The sequence below is a fragment of the Mastigoproctus giganteus genome, chromosome 7 (assembly GCF_048544385.1).
Source record: "Mastigoproctus giganteus isolate SK-2022 chromosome 7, ASM4854438v1, whole genome shotgun sequence".
Lineage (NCBI taxonomy): Eukaryota > Metazoa > Arthropoda > Arachnida > Uropygi > Thelyphonidae > Mastigoproctus > Mastigoproctus giganteus.
In genome coordinates, this window is record NC_143581.1 from 199831002 (window position 1) to 199854555 (window position 23554).

General features: G+C 38.3%; 1 protein-coding gene across 1 annotated transcript in view; it reads right to left on the bottom strand.

The window, feature by feature from the left end:
• The window catches only part of LOC150083552 (stress-activated protein kinase JNK-like), a 440237-nt gene that overhangs the window by 189159 nt on the left and 227524 nt on the right, over positions 1-23554 (bottom strand). The window contains 2 exon segments of the mRNA XM_090378067.1: positions 5218-5356; positions 14584-14642. Coding sequence (XP_090234193.1) covers positions 5218-5356; positions 14584-14642 — 198 coding nt within the window.

Consider the following 23554-nt stretch of genomic DNA (forward strand, 5'->3'; position numbering starts at 1 on the left):
TAAAATATGTAGAACTATTATATTAGAAAAAAAATTAGACAAAGTATTTTGAATTCAGTGAAAGTGCTCCCACCCCATTCCCTAACAGATTTCAAGCAAGGTCAAAAAGTTCCAGGACTGAATACAATTGAGTTTGTTTATAGGAAATTTACAGATGTAACAATTAAGTTGTCTGTGACTTTGTCATCACAGGAGAGTGATACATATTTTTTACAGCATAAATATAAAAAAACTCTGGTGTGCCACTTATACACTATATTATATGATAATACAGCACTGTACAGACAAGCTCCAGCAGTGGGGAAACATTTTTATTTATTATTTATTTATTTTTTTATACACCCTACGTTGATTACATAAACAAGACCTGAAAACTGAGTTTTCACCGATTTGAATTTTAGAGGAAACAATGAACAGGTTAATTTTAAAATTCACTATTTTAATCTATCTTGCATAATTACAATATTAAAAAAATTGGTTGGCTTTGTTAATAAAATTTTATATATAAAAGTTTAATATAAGTAAACTACAATACAGAAAATATTGGCAGGGTACCATAACAATTTGTCTCTTATATCACAGGCTTTCACAAATGGAATAACACCTTAAGTCACTGGTGTATACAAAGGGAATAAAATGACTTGGGTGGGGGGGGGGAGAAATCATTCTATGGAGTTCCTGTTCTAAGTCTAGTCTGAGCAAGTCCTTAGAGCTCAAAAAGTTAAGCTTTTTACTACAATTACTTGTGTGTGTGTGTGCGCAGATGGATATAAATTTTGATAGGCTACCCATATTCATGGATTTGCATAGACTGTAGTACATATGTAAAATTTTGTGGTGGATTTGTAACATCTTACAATAGGATGGAGTCATTATTTTGATCAATTTCGAGTTTGAATTGATGTCTTGGTACTGGTTGTTCATGAGGGTGAACAGATTTCCAATCTCTCTAAGCCATGTCTCCAGATCAATGGAATACTGCTTATGAATTTGATCCACAGCTTGGAAGGAATGGGGAAGTAGGCTAGGGTGGAATTCTCAAGATTACATACAAATATTCCAGTGTGTGTGGGGGGGGGGGAAGAAGGTTCCCATGCATGGGCCTTTCATTTATATGTAAAATTCATCAAGGAAGGTAAGGTAAGCTTGGACAATGGAAAGGCCTATTAAATCAAAAATGTTTCATAAGGTGGGAGGGAGATATGCTATATGTATTTTGTTCCCTATCAAGGTTGGACAATTTTTGCTTTTTGCAGCAGAACATCCATCTATAAACATATCAATACTGAGGCTAGCTAACCTGTTGCTGTTGAAGAGCTGAATGTTGGGGAGACTGAAGAGATCTTTGGAGTTTACTGGGGGACGGGACTACAGTGAATAACGAAAGGTTTGGGAATCTGAACATTGTTATCACCTGCCTTTAGTGATAGCCGCCACTAACAATGGATCTGAGAAGGTTGTCCCTAAGAATTTAAGTTGCCAAATATGATGGAAGGTTCAGAGTTCTTTGAGTTAGCTTCAGTATTAATCCCTCTCAAATTCAAGCAATGATCACCAAAATTATTGTCTTATAAATTTTATTTAAATACCTTTTGGTGATCTTCTGTTCGATGCAATTTTCATGTTTTAAACATTTCATGTTTTAAACATGTCTCAAAAATCAAAAACAATATTTGAAGAAAAACAAAAATAACCAGAAATGTGATAGAGGTCAGAAAAAGCTGATATGGTAAAAAAATATGGATTTTTGTTTAGCTTCATATCAAACAAGAGTTCAAATCTTGCTTGAACTAGCCAAATTTAAAGATGCTGCTAAGAGGAAGAAATTTTCCCTGCCTTGTACCTTGATGTTGAAGAGGCTCTTCTGGAGTGGTTCTCAGCAGCTATAAGTCAAAATTTACCAGAAAGTAAACTGATTCTATAAGCAAAAGCTTGTGATCCCAGGTTAGCATTAGAAGTGAATTTGAACCAGGAACTGGTTGGTTGTGAAAATTAAAAAGACCAACACAACATATATTCTAAAGCAATGGTTGATGAATCAGGTGGAATTGATGCAGCCAGTGATAAATAAGTGGATTTCAAACTGACTGCATTATAAGTGATTATTATTTCCCAGACATTTATATTGATGAAATGGTCCTTTTCATCAAATGTTGGCCTTCAAAGACTTTAGTGGGCAGGCAAACAATGCTTCCCCCCCCTTTAAATACAATGACAAAAGAACCCATCCTCCTTTTATAAGCAAATCTGCAAAACCTCATTGTTTTAAGAGAATAGAGGTCACTAGACTCCTCATATATATCGCAATAACAAACAAGATGAATGATGTACCAAACACTCAGCATCAACAAAACTTTTCTTTGCAAAACAAAAAGTTCTGTTGAGGCTTGGCAACCATAGAGTACACTTAATTTATTTTATGTTAATTGCAATGAAATTAGAGTTGTTTTTTTTTTAACTGAACGTTACTTCAAAGATTCAACCACTGGACTAAAGCAATTTACACATTTTAAATGCTACTACTGAAGATGGCTAATAGAGTACTTATTTCTGGACTTCAACAATGGCTCACAAATGAAGACTGATATGAAGATGGGGCAAGAGTTCAAGCAGAATTCATGAAATTGTGTCAAGGTTTAACCCCGGGGGCTCACATCTGGTGAGTATGGGCTTGGCACACCCAGGGTCTTGAGCTGGATATCATCATTCTTTCCTCTCTTGGTGATTCCTTTTTACTACTGACTCTGACTGACATTCACTCACTCTCTCTCTCTCTCTCATTCAGGGTAAGTCAGAATTTTTTTTTTTTTTTTTGGCTGGTGCAGCATAAGCCTCAGGCTTCCTTGAACTATATGGCTAGTAATAATAATAATAAAGCAAAAAAAAAAATATTTTCAGAAAGCTGATTTTGCTGCAATTGGAAATGAAGCAGATATTGAAGTGCAGTGGGGTAAAGTTACATTCTGCTAGTGATGTTATTTTGAAAGACTCTTTTAAGACATGGTGACTTGTGTGCAAGCCTCAAAATAACAGATGCTGAAATCACCACTGAAGTTCTAGAACAAAACAAATGTCCATTGGATTACAGTAAAGAATTACTACGAGTCAGAAAATGAGAGAGATCTTGCTGCAGAAGCTTCATATATAGATTTTTTATGCTCCAAGGCATATTAGGTAAATATTTTCTAAAACATGACCGCAAGAAAATGTGAAAAGAAAAAAACAGTACAATTTATACAAATGGTTAATTAAAAGAAAAGGAGAGTTTAAACATGTAATTTACTTGACACTCACTCTTTGTAAATGTTTTGCTATATATATATATATTTTTTTTTTTTTTTTTTAACATAATACTGTACTTCATCTGTTTTGTTGAAGTTACTTTTATAATAAATTATGGATATACTGAAGTTTTTGCCTACTCCTTTTGGATTCATTATAAGTAAGTTTGACTACGTAGTTGTTAGGTGAATTTGTCAAACTGAATTTCTTCAAAATTACAACCTTAGCTACTTGCATATTTTTCTTTTTACTGGCTGTATAATAATAATTAATAGAAGCATCTCTGAAGTCCTTTTTAAAAGTTCCTTAACTGCATTTGTCATAGCAGCAATAACTTTAGTTTCACCAAAAAACTCCCATCCCTTTAACAAGTTCATGGAAAAAATAAATATTTACATTGCACAAGGTCAGATGAATATGGAAGACAAATGTGAGTTCATTGGAAAGGTATTCAGAAACTGTAATACAATAAACAGGAGCACTGTTGTGTGGAGCAATTTCCAATTTCTCCTTTTACACAGATCAGGTTCCCTTAAATTAAGTGCATATTCCAAGCATTTAATTTTTTAAATACACAAATGTTATGGAACAGCAGGATACATTATGCTTTTACAGTCAAAAAGTAATTCTACCATAACTTTACAATTACACTTGCCAATTCATTCCCCTTCCATGGAGAGCCAAAGGTAACAAAAGGTTATCCAGGATCATGATCACAAATTTCAACCAGTTCTTCTGAAAGTTCAGTTTATATTTCCATCCAATCTGCTGCTAAAAGCTTGGGAACAAATGACTTGCATAAGACTTTGATGATCAGCCAAATAATTCTTCCAATGAAGAGGCAAAATTTCTCATTTTTTAACGGGCAAGGGCTGCTACACCACATCATGCTTAATGGTGCATCAATTTATTAAAGCACTTGTACCATTCAATATCCTACTCCCTCAATACAACTTCACCATGTACTTCAATCGTAATTTATACAGCTTGAGGCCAAATTCTTCAACAGAAAATAAATTTTATATATCGTTGTTCAAAAACAAAGGTCTGAAAAATGGCAATATGAAATTGCTTACAATCAAAAACAGATAAAAACAAACCTATGCACACAAAATTCCATATACTGTAAATTTCCTAAACATTTCTATCTGCTACAAAATAAACCAAAAAGTTTTTATTTAATGATTAGATATTTTTAACAAATTCAGTCCTAGAACTTTAAGACACCATTGTTTTCTAACAGACAATAACAACCATTATTATGGACAATTAAAAAATGCATTAAGGAGTATGCTTCTATGTAATCAACAATAAATAAATAAATAAATAAATAAATATAGAAGTAGAGTAGAGCAAGTGTGTGTGTGTGTGTGCTGGAATTGAATGAAAAGATATGTTTTCTAATGTTTACTTATTACACTCAATGCATATTGTATTTTATCAAATAATAAAAAGATATAATAAAAAGTCAGAAGTGCTGTTGTACAGCACTTCTGACTTTTCACTATACTCCAATCGTTTGTGTTTATCTTAGGGTGCTATAAACTCATTCTTAATTCTGAATTTACAAGCTTTAGCCTTATTTTTCCATTAAAAATGGTTTTTTAGATATCCATCAGAAGCATAACCACAACATACAACTTTCTGGATATGCAAATTTGTTCCAAATTAAGAGGCCCCTTGCATGTTTTACAAGGCTGTTCCCTGTTGTATGCCAGGGACTTGCTGTACTAACTGTTTAACGAAGGTAATTCTTTTATGCTTTTTTCAAATTTTTATTATTTTAAATTTTTTTTAAATTTGGGTTCCTGAAGGGGTGCAAAAACTTGGTTTTACTGTTCTATGAAAAACAAAATCCTTTGCATTAAATTTAAGCCAGTATACTAAAAGCCCACACTAACACCTCACTGCCAGAGATGCACTTAGCAAGCCCACCCTATGAATAATCCCAGCAGAATGTAAGTGTTTAATTCCACATAGCATCTGGTAAAGTAGATAAGACATGCGCTCATGGTCCAAGTCCATCTGGATAACTTGGCAAAGGTTGGCATCCATTAATTCCATTACCAAATATCTGTAAAAAATTTACAGTAATTTAGTGCAATTCAAAAATATACAGAAATATCAATATTTTACTCTTAATATCTGCATTAAATTAAATATCCAAACTAAACTCAGGTTTAGTGTGGGTATTTAATTTATTGTTAATTTAATATAATGTATTTAATTTTAATTTAATTTAATAAAATAGCTACTTAAAATTGTTTCAATTTATTCATTTATGGTAAACTAAGATAATGATAAAGTTATTTTTCAGATATAAAGCATAAATAGCCTGCACTTGGCAAAGAATAAAATAATTTGTTTCATACAAAAAAAAAAAAAAAAAAAAAAAACCATAAAACAAGTAATACAAAAATAACTTATTTAAAAACTAAACTATAAAAATGAGAAAATAATAGGGGGGGTAAAGAAATTCTGTTAGTAATGAATATAAAGAAAGCATTAAATTATGAGACAGTTTTTCACTTCATGCTGCTGTGATCATCGGTAAGTCACAGCAATTAGCTGTTAATGTGCGACGAAAGCAGCAATTATGGTCACTATCATCTTGTGTAGAACCTCAGCATCTTCAGTTACTATCTGTTGCTCAGATGTGAGCAGTTGTGGAACACAGAATGTACAAACACATATCATATGCAATGATATGTGTTTGTACATTCTGAAAAATACCATGCATGAAAAATAAAATGTCATGAAAAATACCATGCATGCTTCCTACTGATATTCTCAGCATTTCTGCCAGTTGCTTTACTGTTATACAATGAGCTCTCAATTACAGAAGCAGTGTTTATGGTTTCTGTGGTGACAGCAGTGGTTGGAGCTCCAGGACGACCACGTTTTGTAATCGAATCACATCCATCTTTAGACATTCTAAACCACTTGTGAAATGTGCTAATGGAAACACAGATTCACTAAAAGCTTCTTTTAACATTTCATATGCTTCAGCTGATGGAAACAAAATTTGACAGCAGCATACTGTTCCTGTGTGTCATATCCATTATTATATAGGCAAAACTGAACAAGCATAAACTTGACTGACTGCCAAGGTCTCATTGCATGCACGATTCAACTGCACAGTTGCTGTGTGATTCAGCTTGGTTTGGTCTCTCAAATTCTGCACCTCAGCTAGAAACAGCAAACAGTACGGCTGTTAATGAAAAATTATGATCATGAGGATAACTAACTGTATTTTCTCTTCGTTTTTCCTCATCCTGGAGATTCCCATTCTTCTTGAAATGAGGAATCCAAGTCTGTGTAGAATAGTTAAGGTGTGGTTTAATCAAGCTAACATTAACGGAACTAACTGTTCCATTTATAAAACGGAACAATTATCTCTATTAATATTAACAAAATCCCTGTAGCTCAGTGATCAAACATGAGTGCAGAAGCATACATATTTGAGTAATTGTGAGTCAAGCTCACATGACTGCTAAATACATTTAACGATTGTATTCAGTGTCAAAATTATTAATATAAACTCTTCTGACATAGGATGTATCTTGTCAATTCATCATGCTCTGCTTATTTCATTTTTTTTTAAAGTACAAACTGCTCTTCCATTGATTTATCTGCATAAAAAAAGTTATACTGTTATAACTTCTTACTCCTTTTAATTCATGTTAACGCATTCTTCACATTCATTAGGGTCCTACTAGTGACAAATTACTGAGATGTCTGCAAAGGGTGATATAGTATTAGTATAGGCCATAAGTGCAAGCAAGCTAGGCTTTTCCTGCATCAGGGGAAAGAGAACTTTAGCATTAGCAGAGGCATATGATGAATGAAAGCAAGCTTATGCAGCATCAGCCCAAAAAAAAAGGTCTGATTACAACCCCCCCTGTTCGATCCAAATACCTGTCCAGTTTAGGCTATCAACTTCCACAACGAATGATGGAAGTTTGTTCCACCAATCAACTACCCAGTGGCTAAAGACAAACTTCCGCACATCTATCCTACAACTGTCTTTCCTCAATTTGAATTTATGCCCTATCAGGTGATTATTCTGGGCAAGAGGAAGAATCCCATCAGCATTAAGCATGCTCAAATCATTCAAGGCTTTATACACCTCAATCAGACCACCTCGCAGGTGCCTAGTCTCCAAACACTACAATCTACAAAATTTAGGCCTTTCTTCGTAAGAGCAACCCTTTGTTCCATTCACTAATCTTGTTGCCTTTCTCTGTACTCATTCCAACAGCTCTACATCCTTCTTAAAATGAGGCCTCCAGACCTCTATACAGTACTCAAGGTGTGGCCTGACCATCACCTTATACAAGGGAATAATCACCTCCTTATACCTGCTAGAAAAATTCCTGTGCATAATTGACAAGACACAATGAGCTAATCTTGCAGACCATCTGCCCTGCTCAGAAAAATTTAATATCTTCCTGCACAATTACCCCCAAGTCCTTTTCATTCTTTACCACTGTCAGTGTAGTACCACAGAGTTGATACGTTACTCTGGGGTTACTGTTTCCCATATGCAGTACTTTACATTTGTCAATATTAAACTGCAGTTGCCTACTCTCAGCCCATCTGCTCAACTTTTCTAGATCCTGATGCAGCAGTGTATTGTCATTAACAACCCTGCCAACCTTCTTATCATCTGAAAACTTGGAAATTCAGGCTGATATATTATCATCAATATCATTAATGAATACAGAAATCAACAATGGACCCAACACTGAACCCCGGGGGACTCCACTAATAACATTAGTCCATGAAGAGCAGTGTCCATTGATTACCAGTCCGTCTTCTCCCACTCAATCATCCCTTTTATCCATAGCAGCAATTTGCCTCCGATGCCTCACTGCTTCAATTTGTGCAGCAGTCTTCTATGTGCAACAGTTTCAAAAGTCTTTCTAAGATCCAAATATATGATATCAAAATTATTCTTTGCATCCAGTTCCTTTGTGACTACAGCATAGTATCCAATCAAACTGGTCAGACAAGACATCCCCTTAACAAACCCATGCTGTGTCCGAGCTATAACTGAAGTCTTGTCTAGATGATCCTGCAGTACTTCTTTAACCAGTGCCTCCATTAATTTCCCTGGAACAGAAGTTAAACTAACAGGTCTGTAATTACCTGTGTCTCCCTTTGATCCTCCTTTGTGGATTAGGGTCACATTTGCACATCTCCAGTCCATGGCTACCTCCCCCAAGGAAGCACTCACAATAATGGCTAAGGGTTTGCTTACTTTCTTTGCTGCCTCATTTAATATAACTGGATAGATCCCATCCTCCCCAGGTGCCTCTCATGTTTATCTTCAACAATTTCTCCTCCACTTTCCCCTCAGTTATTACAAAAGCATCTAGCTCAATGCCAAAGTTTAGTTCACCTCTGGCATTCTCATCCCTGAATAACTCCTCATGTATGAATGTAGATGCAAAATACTCATTTAGTTTGTTAGCCACCTGAGCAGGATCATCAACAGTTGACTATCAATATCAAGTGGACCAATCTGATTTGTCCCCTTCCTCCTAGAGTTTACATAAGTATTTATTGACTCGACACTGCACTGTCCAGCAATGTCGACTGGCTTCACTTCCTTGGATTTCATGTATTAACAGCATAACCCCTCCTCCCTTCCTACCCTGTCTATCCCTTCTGAAGACATTGTACTCCCCAAATTCCAGTTATGCATTCCTTATATCTGTGTGACGTGGTGTCACACAGATATGAGTCAAAGAACTCTTTGCTGTTTTTCTTTGCATCCTTTGCCAAAGGTTTCTCATAACCTGCCTTTGCCTCCCTAATCTCCTTTGTGACTTGGTTAGAGACCAGCTTATATCTATCATAGGCTTCCATGTCACCCATTAATTTATAATTAATAACATATCTTTCCCATGCATTTTTCTTCTTTTCCACATGTCTCATTAGTTCATCTGACATCCATTTAGGCCTGAAACTTGAACAATATTTCTTAGTTGGTATGTAAAGCCTAGTAGCTTCCATGATTAATTCTTTGAATGCTTCCCATTTTGAATTTACTGTTGGTAACATCATCAGTTGGTCCCACCGTATAGAATTTAAACACTGTCTCAGACCTGCGTATTCGCCTTTACAAAAGCAAAAAAAAATCTTCCCTTTACCATTGATGGTAGTCAACCTTTTTTGAGTAAATCCCACTTCAGCAAATTGTGATCACTGCCACCTAGTGATTCCTTTATCTGCAGATTCTTAATGCATGAAGAATTACTACTGATAATCAGATCAAGAGTACTACTCCCTCTAGTTGCCTCCCGAACATGCTGAAGTAAAAAACAATCATGAAATAAATCTACAAAAGCCTTGCTAGCGTGAGTGACCAACCCACAAATTCCAGTCAATATCCAGAAAATTAAAATCCCTCATAAGATTCTCCGATTTACCATCCCACTCTATTTCCCTGTACAGTTTTTTTTGTTATACTCAGAGTCATTAGGCCTATAACATACTCCTACTCTTAATTTTGATCTCCCAGTGTTTATATCACACCAATCTGGCTCGACACTGCACTGTTCAGCGATGTCAACTGGCTGCACTTCCTTGGATTTTATGTGTTTCTTAACTAATAGCATAACCCCTCCTCTCTATATAACCTGTATTCCTCTTTTCATACCCTTTCCACCACCACCTGTGGTACTGATTCAGTCTCCTTTAAACTACACCTGACTATCAACCTCAACCACTTGATAAGACACTGAAGGCATTTTATTCCAGTGGTAAACAAAATGTTGACTGAACATAAATTGTTATGTTTTGTGTGCTCTAGTCTATTAGTTTTCCAGAAGAGTTTATATTTATAACCTGTGGATAAAAATATAAATTCCTCTTAAATGCGATGTCGCCTCCGTAGCCAGGTGGGAAGGAGCAGCAGTGCGTAGCACACGCTTCTTGATTAGACCACGGTTCGAGCCCGTCACCACCAAATACGGAGGATGCGGAAAGGTCAGGGAATGACCACCGCATATCCCGGAGCAAATTAACACGTGACACAGAAGCCTATGATAGATACAAGTTGATCTGTAACAAAGTTACAAAGGAGGTTAGGCAGGCAAAGGCAGATTACAAGAAATCTTTGGCAAGGGACGCAAAGAAAAACAGTAAAGAGTTCTTTACTTATGTAAACTCTAGAAGGAAGGGGATGAATCAGATTGGTCCACTTGATATCGATGGGTCAACTGTTGATGATCTTGCTCAGGTAGCTAACAAACTAAATGAATATTTTGCATCAACATTCACACATGAGGAGTTATTCAACGAGGGGAATGCCAGAGGTGTATTCAACTCTGGCAGTAAGCTAGAGAATCTTGTAATAACTGAGAGTAAAGTGGAGGAAAAATTGATGAAGATAAATACAAGAAAGGCACCTGGGGTGGATGGGATCTATCCAGTTATATTAAATGAGACAGCAAAGGAAACAAGCAAACCCTTAGCCATAATTATGAGAGCTTCCTTGGACTCGGGGAAAGTACCCATGGACTGGAGATGTGCAAATGTGACCCCAATTCACAAAAGAGGATCAAAGGGCGACACAAGTAATTATAGACCTGTTAGTTTAACTTCTGTTCTTGGAAAATTAATGGAGGCACTGGCTAAAGAAGCACTGCAGGATCATCTAGACAAGACTTCAGTTATAGCTCGGACAGAGCATGGTTTTGTTAAGGAGGAAGCCTTGCCTGACCAATTTGATTGGATACTATGATGCAGTCACAAAAGAACTGGATGCAGGGAATAACTTTGATATTATATACTTGGATCTTAGAAAGGCTTTTGATACTGTTGCACATGGAAGACTGATGCACAAATTGGAGCAGTGTGTGGCATTGGAGGCAAATTGCTGCTATGGATAAAGGGGTGGTTGAGGGGGAGAAGACAGAGAGTGGTAATCAATGGACACTGCTCATCGTGGACTAATGTTATTAGTGGAGTCCCTCAGGGCTCAGTGTTGGGTTCATTATTTTTTCTGTATTTATAAATGATATTGATGATGGTATATCAAGCTTAATGTCCAAGTTTGTAGACGATACAAAAGTTGGCAGGGTTGTCAAGGACACTACTGACACTATGCTGCTGCAACAGGATCTGGAAAGGTTGAGTAGATGGGCTGAGAGGTGGGAAATGAAGTTTAACATTGACAAATGTCAAGTACTACATATGGGAAACAGCAACCCCAGAGCAATGTATGAACTCTGTGGTACTACACTGACAGTGGTAGAGAATGAAAGGGACCTAGGGGTGGTTGTGCAGGCAGATATGAAGTTTTCTGATCAGTGCAGACAGGCTGCAAGAGTAGCTCATGGTGTATTGTTGATGATATATAGGAATTTTTCTAGCAGGGATAAGAAGGTGATTGTTCCCTTGTATAAGGCAATGGTCAGGCCACACCTAGAGTACTGTATACAGGTCTGGAGGCCTCATTTCAAGAAGGATGTAGAGATGCTGGAACGAGTACAGAGAAGGGCAACAAGATTGATGAATGGAACAAAGGGGTGCTCTTACGAAGAAAAGCTTAGGTTTTGCAAATTAGTGTCTGGAGACTAGGCACCAGCGAGGTGATCTGATAGAGGTGTATAAAGCCTTGAATGGTTTGAGCATGCTCAATGCTGATGGGTTTCTTCCTCTTGCTCAGAATAATCATCTGAGAGGATATAAATTCAAATTGAGGAAAGACTGATGTAGGATAGACGTGAGGAAATTTGCCTTTAGCCAGCGGGTGGTTGGTTGGTGAACAGACTTCCATCCCTTGTCGTGGAAGTTGATAGCCTAAATAAGTTTAAGGCTCAGCTGGACAGGTATTTCGAACGAACAGAGAGGTGAAGTGGAAGTGGATATTTTTTATTTATTTATTATTATTTTTTTTTTTTTTGGCTGATGCTGCATATTCTTGCATCAAATGCCTCTACTAATGCTAATTTCTAAATGTATCCCCAATTCACAAAGGGTGACACGAGTAATTACAGACCAGTTAGTTTAACTTCTGTTCCAGGCAAAATAATGATGGAGTCACTGGTTAAAGATGCATTGCAGGATCATCTAGACAAGACTGCAGCAATAATTCAGACAGATTGGGTGTGTTAAGGGAAAGTTTTGTCTGACAAATTTGATTGGATATTATGATTTGGTTACAGAGGAACTGGATGCAAAAAATAATTTTGATATCATATACTTGGATTTCAGGAAAGCTTTTGACACTGTTGCGCATGGAAGACTACTGTACAAATTAGAGCAGAATGGTATTAAGGGTAAGTTGCTACAATGGATAAAAGGATGGTTGAGTGGCAGAAGACAGAGGGTGGTAACCGATGAGCACTGCTCTTCTTGGACTAATGTTATTAGTGGAGTCCCACAGAGTTTGGTGTTGGGTTCACTGTTATTTTGTATGTTTATCAATGATATTAATGAAGGTATATCAGACTTAGTGTCAAAGTTTGCAGATGATACAAAGGTTGGCAGGGTTGTTAATGATAGTAATGGCAGTGTGCTACTGCAACAGGATCTAGAAAATTTGGGAAGATGGGCTGAGAAGTGGCAACTGAAGTTTAACATTGACAAATGCAAGGTACTGCATATGGGTAGAAGTAACCCCAGAGGAACGTACCAATTGTGTGGTACGTTCCTCTGGGGAATTTAGGGTGGTAGAAAATGAAAAAGACCTGGGAGTAATTGTGCAGTCAGATATGAAGTTTTCTGAGCAATGCAGACAAGTTGCCAGGGCAGGTCATGGGGTTTTGTCAATGATATACAGGAATTTTGCTAGCTGAGAAAAGGAAAATGCAATGGTCAGGCCATGCCTAGTACTGAACACAGGTCTGGAGGCCTCATTTTAGGAAGGATGTAGATTTGCTTGAGCGTGTACAGAGAAGGGAAACAAGATTGGCGAGGGGAATGAAGGGATCCTTTTACCAAGAGAGGCTTAAGTTCTGAAAACTGCAGAAGCTGGAGACTAGACACCTGCGAGGTGATCTGATTGAGGTTTATAAGTCCTTGAATGGGTTGATCACGCTGAATTCTGATGGGATTCTTCCACTTGTTCAGATTACGAACCTAAGGAGGCATAAATTCAAATTGAGGAAAGACAACTGTAGAACAGACGTGCGGAAATTTGCCTTTAGCTAGTGGGTGGTTAATTGCTGGAACAAACTTACATCTGTCACTGTGGAAGTTTATATGTTAAATAAATTTATGGAGGAACTGGGGAAACATTTAACGGAATGGTTGTGTGAATTTTTTTTTTTTTTTTTGGCTGATGCTACTACATAAGCTCATACACTATCTTTCTTGCATCACATGCCACAATTAACACTATTACTTTCCTCATGAATACGCTTCAGCTCTGCCTTACTTGGTGTATAAGTTATTCTCAAGTTACTATTTCCCAAATGCAGAACCTTAAATTTACCAGCATTCAAATGTTAATTGCCTTTATCTAATCATCTACAAAGCCTCTTCAAATAATTCTGAAGAGGATCAGCCTGACTTGCATTGTTAACTACCTTCTTCTCCATTCAACAAGACACTCTTTATTCCCTCATCTATAACAATACAAAATCAAAAACAAGAGAGGTCGTAGCACCAAAATTTGTGGGACTTCTTTTTAACATTGCCCAATGTTTGTTTTTAACATTGGGCAATGTTAAAAACAATCCTGTCTTTCGGTCATCCCACAATCTGCTTCAGGATCCACCCTCTACAGACCAAATAGACTCCAGCTTGAACAGCAACCTCTCATGTGCAATCATGTCACACTTGAACTTGGCTAGAGTTCGAGTACATGATGTCGAAATTGTTCCTTGCATTCCCTTTTCCTCCAAAAGGCATATCTCACTTTTTGTGAGGGTGTAAATGTTCAGATTAAGAAATTTAATTAGTCAATGTGAAAAATGTGGGGAAAACATAATGAAAATTGTTGCTAAGCTGAGGGAGGAAGGGAACTGCCACTGATTACATCAAGTTTGAAACCACTAACTTAGTTTACTGCCACAGCCACCATATTTGTACTGACATTCAGGATACATGTAGAATGCATTGTTGGCTGTTACTGCACACCTGGCTCCCACCATCTCGGTGGGACCAAGAATTTCAGAATTTTCTACTGTGTGTTTTCAGTTTCCAGTTATGCCCTCCACTTTATGAAGTAATCAAAAATTTTTTGATTGCTTTTATCCTGCATGCATTCCATACTTTTAATATTAAAAGCAGAATGTAAATTAATTCTGTTTTACTATTCATGTTTGAATCAAGTATACTTACACATCCTGAAATTCATCTAAACTCTTTTGTGGTGTAAAGGCATTAAGAAGACCAATAATCTTAAAAAGAGAGAAATTAAAACAAATTAACAAATAAATCATTATAAATAAAAGCATTAATGTATATACAGAGAAAATATTTGATAACCGGAGTTATAATGCTCAATACGTTCTACATTGATATCAATATTTGTAAAAGAATAAGAGAAGTTTACCTCAATATGATACGCAGAACACTTCCGTATAATACTCTCCAGAAATTAAAACAAAAACAATTAAAAAATCGAAAATCTTACATTACGGTAAGAAATAATTAAAACAAATCGAACACAATTAAAAATCAATTCAAAGCAATTAAAAATTAAGTAAAAAAATTTATTTAACAAAGAAACTGCAAAATGATTTTCCTTCCCGAAGTTAACGCTTTGACTGTATGTCAGGATCACAGGAGTGTGTGTGGTATGGGTGTTTATTGGTGCATTAGCTGCTATGGCTATAGTGCGCCTATTCGTAGGAATATTAAAAAATAATCCAGTTTAAATTAGTTTCAGTTCTGAAGCCTATTTATAAAAGATGATACACTCCAATTTGTTTTAAAAAGCAGAAAAGCTCGTTAACATTTGCGTCCTCTCCAATGATATGATGTAAAGTCAATGGTTCTCGACGAATAGGCAGATTTTGAAGTATTGTAGCTCGATGTTGTTGATACTGTGGACAGTCAATCAGAATGTGTTTGACTGTTAAATATTCTAAGCAGTGTGGACACTGAGGAGGATCATCGCCCATTAGTAGATGGAGGTGAGTCAGATGGGTGTGTCCTATTCTCATTCATGTGAGTACCACTTCTTCTCGCCGCACTGTCTGATTGCTGGAGTGCCAGAACTTTGGGTATTGTTTCAGCTGGAAAAGTTTGTTATTCGTTTGGTTATGCCATAATTCTGTCCACTGTGTATGGCATGCTGCTTGAATTAAGATATTATAATCGGGCGCTGGAATAGGGACAGAAGTTAGGTCTGAACTTGGACTTTTGGCAGATATATCAGCCACTTCATTCCCTTTTATGCCTGAATGTGCTGGAATCCAGCAAAACTTCACTAGTTGTTGACGATGATAAATCTACAATAACAAACTCCTGATTTTCATTACCATATGGTGATTCTTTTGTGATGTATTCTGCATTGCTTTAATTGAGCTGAGAGAGTCAGTATAAACTATATATTTTGCAGATGGATGTAGAGTCAAATTTTCTAGAGCTAACTTTATTGCATACAGTTCTGCTGAAAAGTTGCTATACTCAGGTGGAAGAGAAGCTGATATGATAGCAGAAGGGAAACACTGCTGCTGCTCCAACAGTTGACCGAGATTTGGAACCATCCGTATATATCGGCAAGAAGTCGGCATAGGTTTGAATATGGCTAGCATGGAGTTGTTGCACAGTCACTGCCAGTAGGCAATTCTTTCCCCATTGAAGAAAATAGGTATCAGAGGTCAGTTGAGGAAAGGTGGTCCATGGTGGATGAGAGTAATTCTTTATCTGTTGCCTATTGTGGAGAGGAACATTCCAGTTCTGTGATATTACAAGGAGCCGTAGGCCAGCTGGTTGGATTTTACTTGGTTTATTTCTATAGAGATTAACTAGTGGTCGATTAAAAAGGTATGGCTGAATAGGATGCAAATAGGAAGTCTGTATTTTGGCTGCATATTTAAGTAGTAACATTTTTCTATGAAGATGCAAAGGGGGCTTCATTAGCTTCAATGTATAGACTCTGAGTTGGAGATGTCCTGTATGCACCAATTGCAATCCGCGCAGTGCATTATGTTGAAAAGGATCCAGCCAGCATAGCACAATCCTTCAGGCAGAATCATAAACTGGAGCACCATAATCTAAACGGGATCTAATCAGTGCTCTACATAAGAGCAGCAAAGTTGTACGATCTGCTCCCCAAGAGAGGGCAGATAAAGCTCTTAGCATGTTGATCTTTTTAAGACAGGCAGTACGTATTAATTTAACATGCTCTAAGAAGTTAGCATTAGCATTAGCATTAGTAGAGGCATTTGATGCAAGAAAGCAAGCTTATGCAGCATCAGCCAAAAAAAAGTAACATAAATAAATAAAAATAACCACTTCCACTTCACCCCTCTGTTCGTTCGAAATACCTGTCCAGCTGAGCCTTAAACTTATTTAGGCTATCAACTTCCACGACAAGCGATGGAAGTCTGTTCCACCCACCAACCACCCGCTGGCTAAAGGCAAATTTCCGCACATCTATCCTACATCTGTCTTTCCTCAATTTGAATTTATGCCCTCTCAGGTGATTTTTCTGAGCTAGAGGAAGAATCCCATCAGCATTGAGCATGCTCAAACCATTCAAGGCTTTGTACACCTCTATCAGATCACCCCGCTGGTGCCTAGTTTCCAGACACTGTAATTTGCAAAACTTAAGCCTTTCTTCGTAAGAGAACCCCTTTGTCCCATTCACCAATCTAGTTGCCCTTCTCTGTACTCGTTCCAGCAGCTCTACATCCTTCCTGAAATGAGGCCTCCAGACCTGTATACAGTACTCTAGGTGTGGCCTGACCATTGCCTTATACAAGGGAATAATCACCTGCTTATCCCTGCTAGAAAAATTCCTATATATCATTGACAATACACCATGAGCTACTCTTGCTGCTCGTCTGCACTGCTCAGAGAACTTCATATCTGCCTGCACCACCACCCCCAGGTCCCTTTCATTCTCTACCACTGTCAGTGTAGTACCACAGAGTTGATACGTTGCTCTGGGGTTGCTGTTTCCCATATGTAGTACTTTACATTTGTCAATGTTAAACTTCATTTGCCACCTCGAAGCCCATCTGCTCAACCTTTCCAAATCCTGTTGCAGCAGCATAGTGTCAGTAGTGTCCTTGACAACCCTGCCAACCTTCGTATCGTCTGCAAACTTGGACATTAAGCCTGATATACCATCATCAATATCATTTATAAATACAGAAAACAATAAAGGCCCCAATACTGAACCCTGAGGGACTCCACTAATAACATTAGTCCACGATGAGCAGTGTCCATTGATTACCACTCTCTGTCTTCTCCCCCTCAACCACCCCTTTATCCATAGCAGCAACTTGCCTCCAATGCCACACTGCTCCAATTTGTGCAGCAGTCTTCCATGTGCAACAGTATCAAAAGCCTTTCTAAGATCCAAGTATATAATATCAAAGTTATTCCCTGCATCCAGTTCTTTTGTGACTGCATCATAGTATCCAATCAAATTGGTCAGGCAAGACTTCCCCTTAACAAAACCATGCTGTGTCCTAGCTATAACTGAAGTCTTGTCTAGATGATCCTGCAGTGCTTCTTTCACCAGTGCCTCCATTAATTTTCCGGGAACAGAAGTTAAACTCACAGGTCTATAATTACTTGTGTCAGCCTTTGATCCCCCTTTGTGAATTGGGGTCACATTTGCACATCTCCAGTCAATGGGTACCTCCCCTGAGTCCAAGGAAGCTCTCATAATTATGGCTAAGGGTTTGCTTACCTCCTTTGCTGCCTCCTTTAATATAACTGGATAGATCCCATCCACCCCAGGTGCCTTTCTTGTGTTTATCTTCAACAATTTCTCCTCCACTTTGCTCTCAGTTATTACAAGATTCTCTAGCTTACTGCTAGAGTTGAATACACCTCTGGCATTCCCCTCGCTGAATAACTCCTCATGTGTGAATGTCGATGCAAAATATTCATTTAGTTTGTTAGCTACCCGAGCAGGGTCATCAACAGTTGACCCATCGATCTCAAGTGGACCAATCTGATTCATCCCCTTCCTTCTAGAGTTTACATAAGTAAAGAACTCTTTGCTGTTTTTCTTCGCATCCCTTGCCAAGGATCTCTCGTAATCTGCCTTCGCCTGCCTAACCTCCTTTGTAACTTGGTTACAGATCAACTTGTATCTATCATAGGCGTCCGTGTCACGTGTTAATTTGTATGTATCCCATGCATTTTTCTTCTCTGCCATATGCCTCATTAGTTCATCTGACAACCATTTAGGCCTAAACCTTGAACAATATTTCTTAGTTGGTATGTAAAGCCTAGTAGCTTCCACGATAAGTTCTTTGAATGCTTCCCATTTTGAATTTGCTGTTGGCAATATCATCAGTTGATCCCACTGTATAGAATTTAAATACTGTCTCAGTCCATTGTAGTCGCCTTTACGAAAGCAATACCCCTTCCCTTTACCCCTAATGGTAGTTACCTCTTTGAGTAACTCCCACTTCAGCACACTGTGATCACTGCCACCAAGTGGTTCATTTATCTGCAGATTCTTAATGCATGAAGAATCACTACTGATAATCAAATCAAGAGTATTACTCCCTCTAGTTGCCTCCCGAACATGCTGATGTAGAAAACAATCATCCAATAAATCCACAAAAGCCTTGCTACTGTGTGAGTGACCAGCCCCCAAATTCCAGTCAATATCTGGGAAATTAAAATCCCCCATTATAAGACTCTCTGATTTACTGGCCCACTCTATTTCTCCGAACAGTTTCTTATTATACTCATCAGAGTCATTAGGCCTATAGCACACTCCTACACTCCTACTCTCAATTTTGATCTCCCAATGCTTATGTCACACCAAACTGACTCGACACTGCACTGTCCAGCAATGTCGACTGGCTTCACTTCCTTGGATTTTATGTGTTTTTTAACTAATAGCATAACCCCTCCTCCCTTCCTATACACATTGTACTCCCCAAATTCCAGTTCTGCATTTCTTATATCTGTGTGACACCACGTCTCTGAAATCCCCACAATATCTGCCTTTGATGTTTTGAGCAATACCTCAAATTCATCAAATTTATTTACTAAACTCCTAGCATTGGTGTACACACAAGTATACATGCACCTGTTCTTTTTCTTAGCTACCCTAACACAACCCATGTGTTTACTTGTACCCCAATGATTCCCAGCCTTCTCTGAAATATCCTGCATCTTATTTTCCAGGCTGCGGCTCATTCCAATAGAAGCAGTGCAAGAATCACTTTCACCTCTGCCAGTGGCTACTGTTAATCTATTAGTCCTTGTATCCCCCCAATCTAGCAGTTTTCCGACCCACCTAACATTGCCTCGATAGCATCAGCAAACATTCTTGCACCCTTTCTATTTAAGTGTATCCCATCCCTGTAGAAGCAGTCTCTCCTGTTAACAAGTACAGACCAGGCTGAAAAAAATTCTACCCCTTGAGCCCTGCACAATCTTTCCAGGGCCGAATTGATTGACAGGGCTCTCATCATATACTCCCTCCTATCGTGTCTGGGCAGAATTGCAGACACTTTCAATTTCAACCCTAATTCACGGCTTTTTTTCATCAGTGACCTGTACTTGTCAAGTAATTCCGCCGGTCTCCTACTCTTAATGTCATTAGTGCCAACGTGTACAACTATATCACCTTTTGTGCCCTTAAAAGATGATATCCGCTCGTCAGCCTCGTCAGCAAAGTTGAGCTTACCGTCCAGGATTAGTCCCAAGAATTTCATATTGCTGGCAATCGGAATGGTGGAATTTGAAATCCGAAGTTCAGGATCTGCATGCAATTTGTGTTGACAGAAAAAGTGGATCGCAACTGTTTTCTGTTGGGAAAGACGATATCCATTGAGCTCAGCCCACTTTTGAACTTTATTGAGGGACATCTGCAATTGCCTTTCGATAGATCCCATGTTCTGAGAATGGCAAGAAATAGCGAGATCATCAGCATAAAGGTAAGCCTCTACAGTATTTGGGAGTACTTTTGTAATGGAATCAATTTTAAGGGCAAACAAGGTTGCACTCAAAACTGATCCTTGTGGTACTCCTTCTTCCTGCGAGAATGTAGCAGAAAGGGAATTTTGATATCTCACCTGGAAAGATCGGCTCTTGAGGAAGTTCCTAATAAATATGGGTAGGTTGCCTCGTAGACCAAGATTATATAGGTCACTGAGAATGCCATACCGCCAGGTAGTATCAAATGCCTTCTCTATATCAATGGAGACCATGACAAGGTGTTCGTTTTTCACAAAGGCATTGCAAATTTCAGATTCCGCCTTGATCATCAGATCTAGGGATGACCTGTTTTTGCGAAAGCCATGTTGACAATTACTCAGTAGATGTTGAGTTTCAATGATCCAAGTGAGTCGACTATGGATCATTTTTTCAAGAATTTTACCAAGGCAACTTGACAGAGATATTGGTCTGTAACTATTAGAACTGGAGGGATCTTTTCCAGGTTTCAAAAATGCCAAAACTGTAGCATGGTGCCAAGAGGTTGGATGAATATTTTCCAGGAAGATCCGGTTAAAAAAGATTAGAAGCAGTTGTAAGTTTTTCTCATCGAGATGCTGCAGCATGACATAATATATGCCATCTGGCCCAGAGGCACTGTTTCATGTTGTTCTGATGGCCTGTAAAAGTTCACAATATTGCAGAGACTGATTATATGGAAGTGAAAGTGAGGTTTGAAAGTTGATAGGTCTCTGTTCGTTGGCAGTCTTAATTTTCTGGAATTTTGGAGTGTAGTTTGATGCAGCCGATATTTGAGCAAAAGTTTCGCCCAAGGCATTGGCTATATCTAGAGGAGCAGAGTTCTTGCCCATTGCAGGAGAGAATTGGGGAAGGAACAGCTGGAAACTTCCCAGAAAGCTGGCTAATTTTTTTCCCTATTAGTCTGGAGTCAGTGTTCCTATTGATAGTTGATGCGAACCTAGTCCAAGAATCTTTCTTGGGCTGCTTTTGAATGTAACGCGCCTTTGCCCTTAGTTTCTTGTAGCTAATTAGATTAGCTGTAGTTGGAGGTCGACGGAATATATTAAATGCTTTATTTTTTTCCTTCTTTGTTTTTGTGCACTCTTCGTTCCACCAGTAATTGAAATGCCGTCGGGACGGGGGATTTGATAATGGAGTTGAGTACTTAGTTGCAACTAAAAAGCGGGATGTAATATAATCAGTAACTTCATCTATGGGCTGTAGTTGAATAGTTTTTTTGTCAAGAGTGATTGCTGACTGAAATTTGGCCCAATTGGCTTTAGAGAATTTTCATTTCCTGCAGGGCTGTTGTAATTGTGATTGTGTAGTCAACAGATTACAAACAATTGGAAAATGATCACGGCCCATGGGATAATCCAGAGTGGACCATTGCATAGCTGAAAACAGTATCGGGGAGCAAATCGATAGGTCAATGGCAGAAGTCTGTCCACTGGGTAACTGTATATGGGTGTGCGAGCCACTGTTAAGAAGAGTGAGGTTTTCTTTTTCCAGTAAAGTTTCAATCAGTCGGCCGCATCTGTCTAATTTAGATGAACCCCATAAAGGGTGGTGGCCATTGAAATCCCCTAGCAGGCAGATAGGGGAGGGTAGCTGTAATAAAAGTTCTTTAAGATCATTATAAGAGTAAGTATGATTTGGTGGGAGATAAACTGAAACTAGAGTTAATGCAGTCTGAGTAATCAGACGCACAGCAACAGCTTCGATTTGGGTTTGGAGAGTGATTTGCCTAGCTGGAATCTTTGTACTAATCAAAATAGCTACACCACCACGAGCAGAATCTGATGTATTCCGATCTCGCCTATAGACCGAGTAGTTTTTTTTATGGAAATGGAAATTTGAGTAGTTAAATAGGTTTCTTGCAGGCAGAAACCAACTGGAGAGTAGCGATTAATTAAGTAACGGATGTCGTCAATGTTTCCACGAAAGCCTCTGCAATTCCATTGCAAGATGTTAGGCATTACTTGAATTTAGAAGAAGCTGTACCTGATGTGGCTGTCTTATGGCGTTCTGGCTTTGGTTTGTCTCTTTTTGGAAAGGAAGGGCGACCAGTGTCCATCTCTTCTTCTGCAAATATTTCCAGAATTGGATCTTCCTGTTTGGATGGGTACTCTGCCTCCATCGATGTGTCCCAAATAATCTTTTTTGAAGTTGAACTATCATTATTTGTAGTAGTGGCATTCACGGGCAGAGATTGAGATTTTGCTGGTATTGTGAGAGGCGTATTATTTGCTTGGTCTGAGTGCTTAACAGGACTGGACTGTTGCTGAGAGAGGACAGCCCGAGCCCAGTCAGAGATGGAAGTGTTTGAAGGAACGGTAACATCGGTTTGTGTGGCAGTGGTTTGATATTTTTTTGCAATATCGGCATAGGTACAGTTAGGCATACTGGGTGCAATTAATCCTGTTTGGTACCCATCCTGTTTGGATGGGTACTCTGCCTCCATCGATGTGTCCTGAATAATCTTTTTTGAAGTTGAACTATCATTATTTGTAGTAGTGGCATTCACTGGCAGAGATTGAGATTTTGCTGGTATTGTGAGAGGCGTATTATTTGCTTGGTCTGAGTGCTTAACGGGACTGGACTGTTGCTGAGAGAGGACAGCCCGAGCCCAGTCAGAGATGGAAGTGTTTGAAGGAACGGTAACATCGGTTTGTGTGGCAGAGGTTTGATTTTTTTTGCAATATTGGCATAGGTACGGTTTCTTGCCTCTTGATAACTAACTCTGTTTTCAACTTTGTATTTTACAATTTTTTTCTCTGTTTTCCACCTCTCACACGTCTTAGAGTAGGCAGGATGGTTGCCTTTGCAGTTGGGACATATCATTTCTTTCACCAAACAATCACTTTGAATGTGATCGGAGGATCCACAGTTGGGACAAACTGAGTTCCCTCTGCATGTCGTTTGAGAGTGGCCATACTTTTGGCATTTATAACATCTCAACGGATTTGGTATAAAAGGACGAGTGCGGCAAAGTAGATATCCAACTTTTACTGATGAGGGCAGGCTTGGACTGTTGAAGGTAAGAATGATATTTCTGGTAGGTGTGAGAATATTGTCTTTTTTTATCATTATTCTTTTTACAGCTATTACATTTTGTTCCTGAAGCTCTTCTTTAATTTCTTCCTCCGTCACATTCATCAGGTCCCAACTAGATATTACACCCTTTGATGTATTTAGGGTTGCA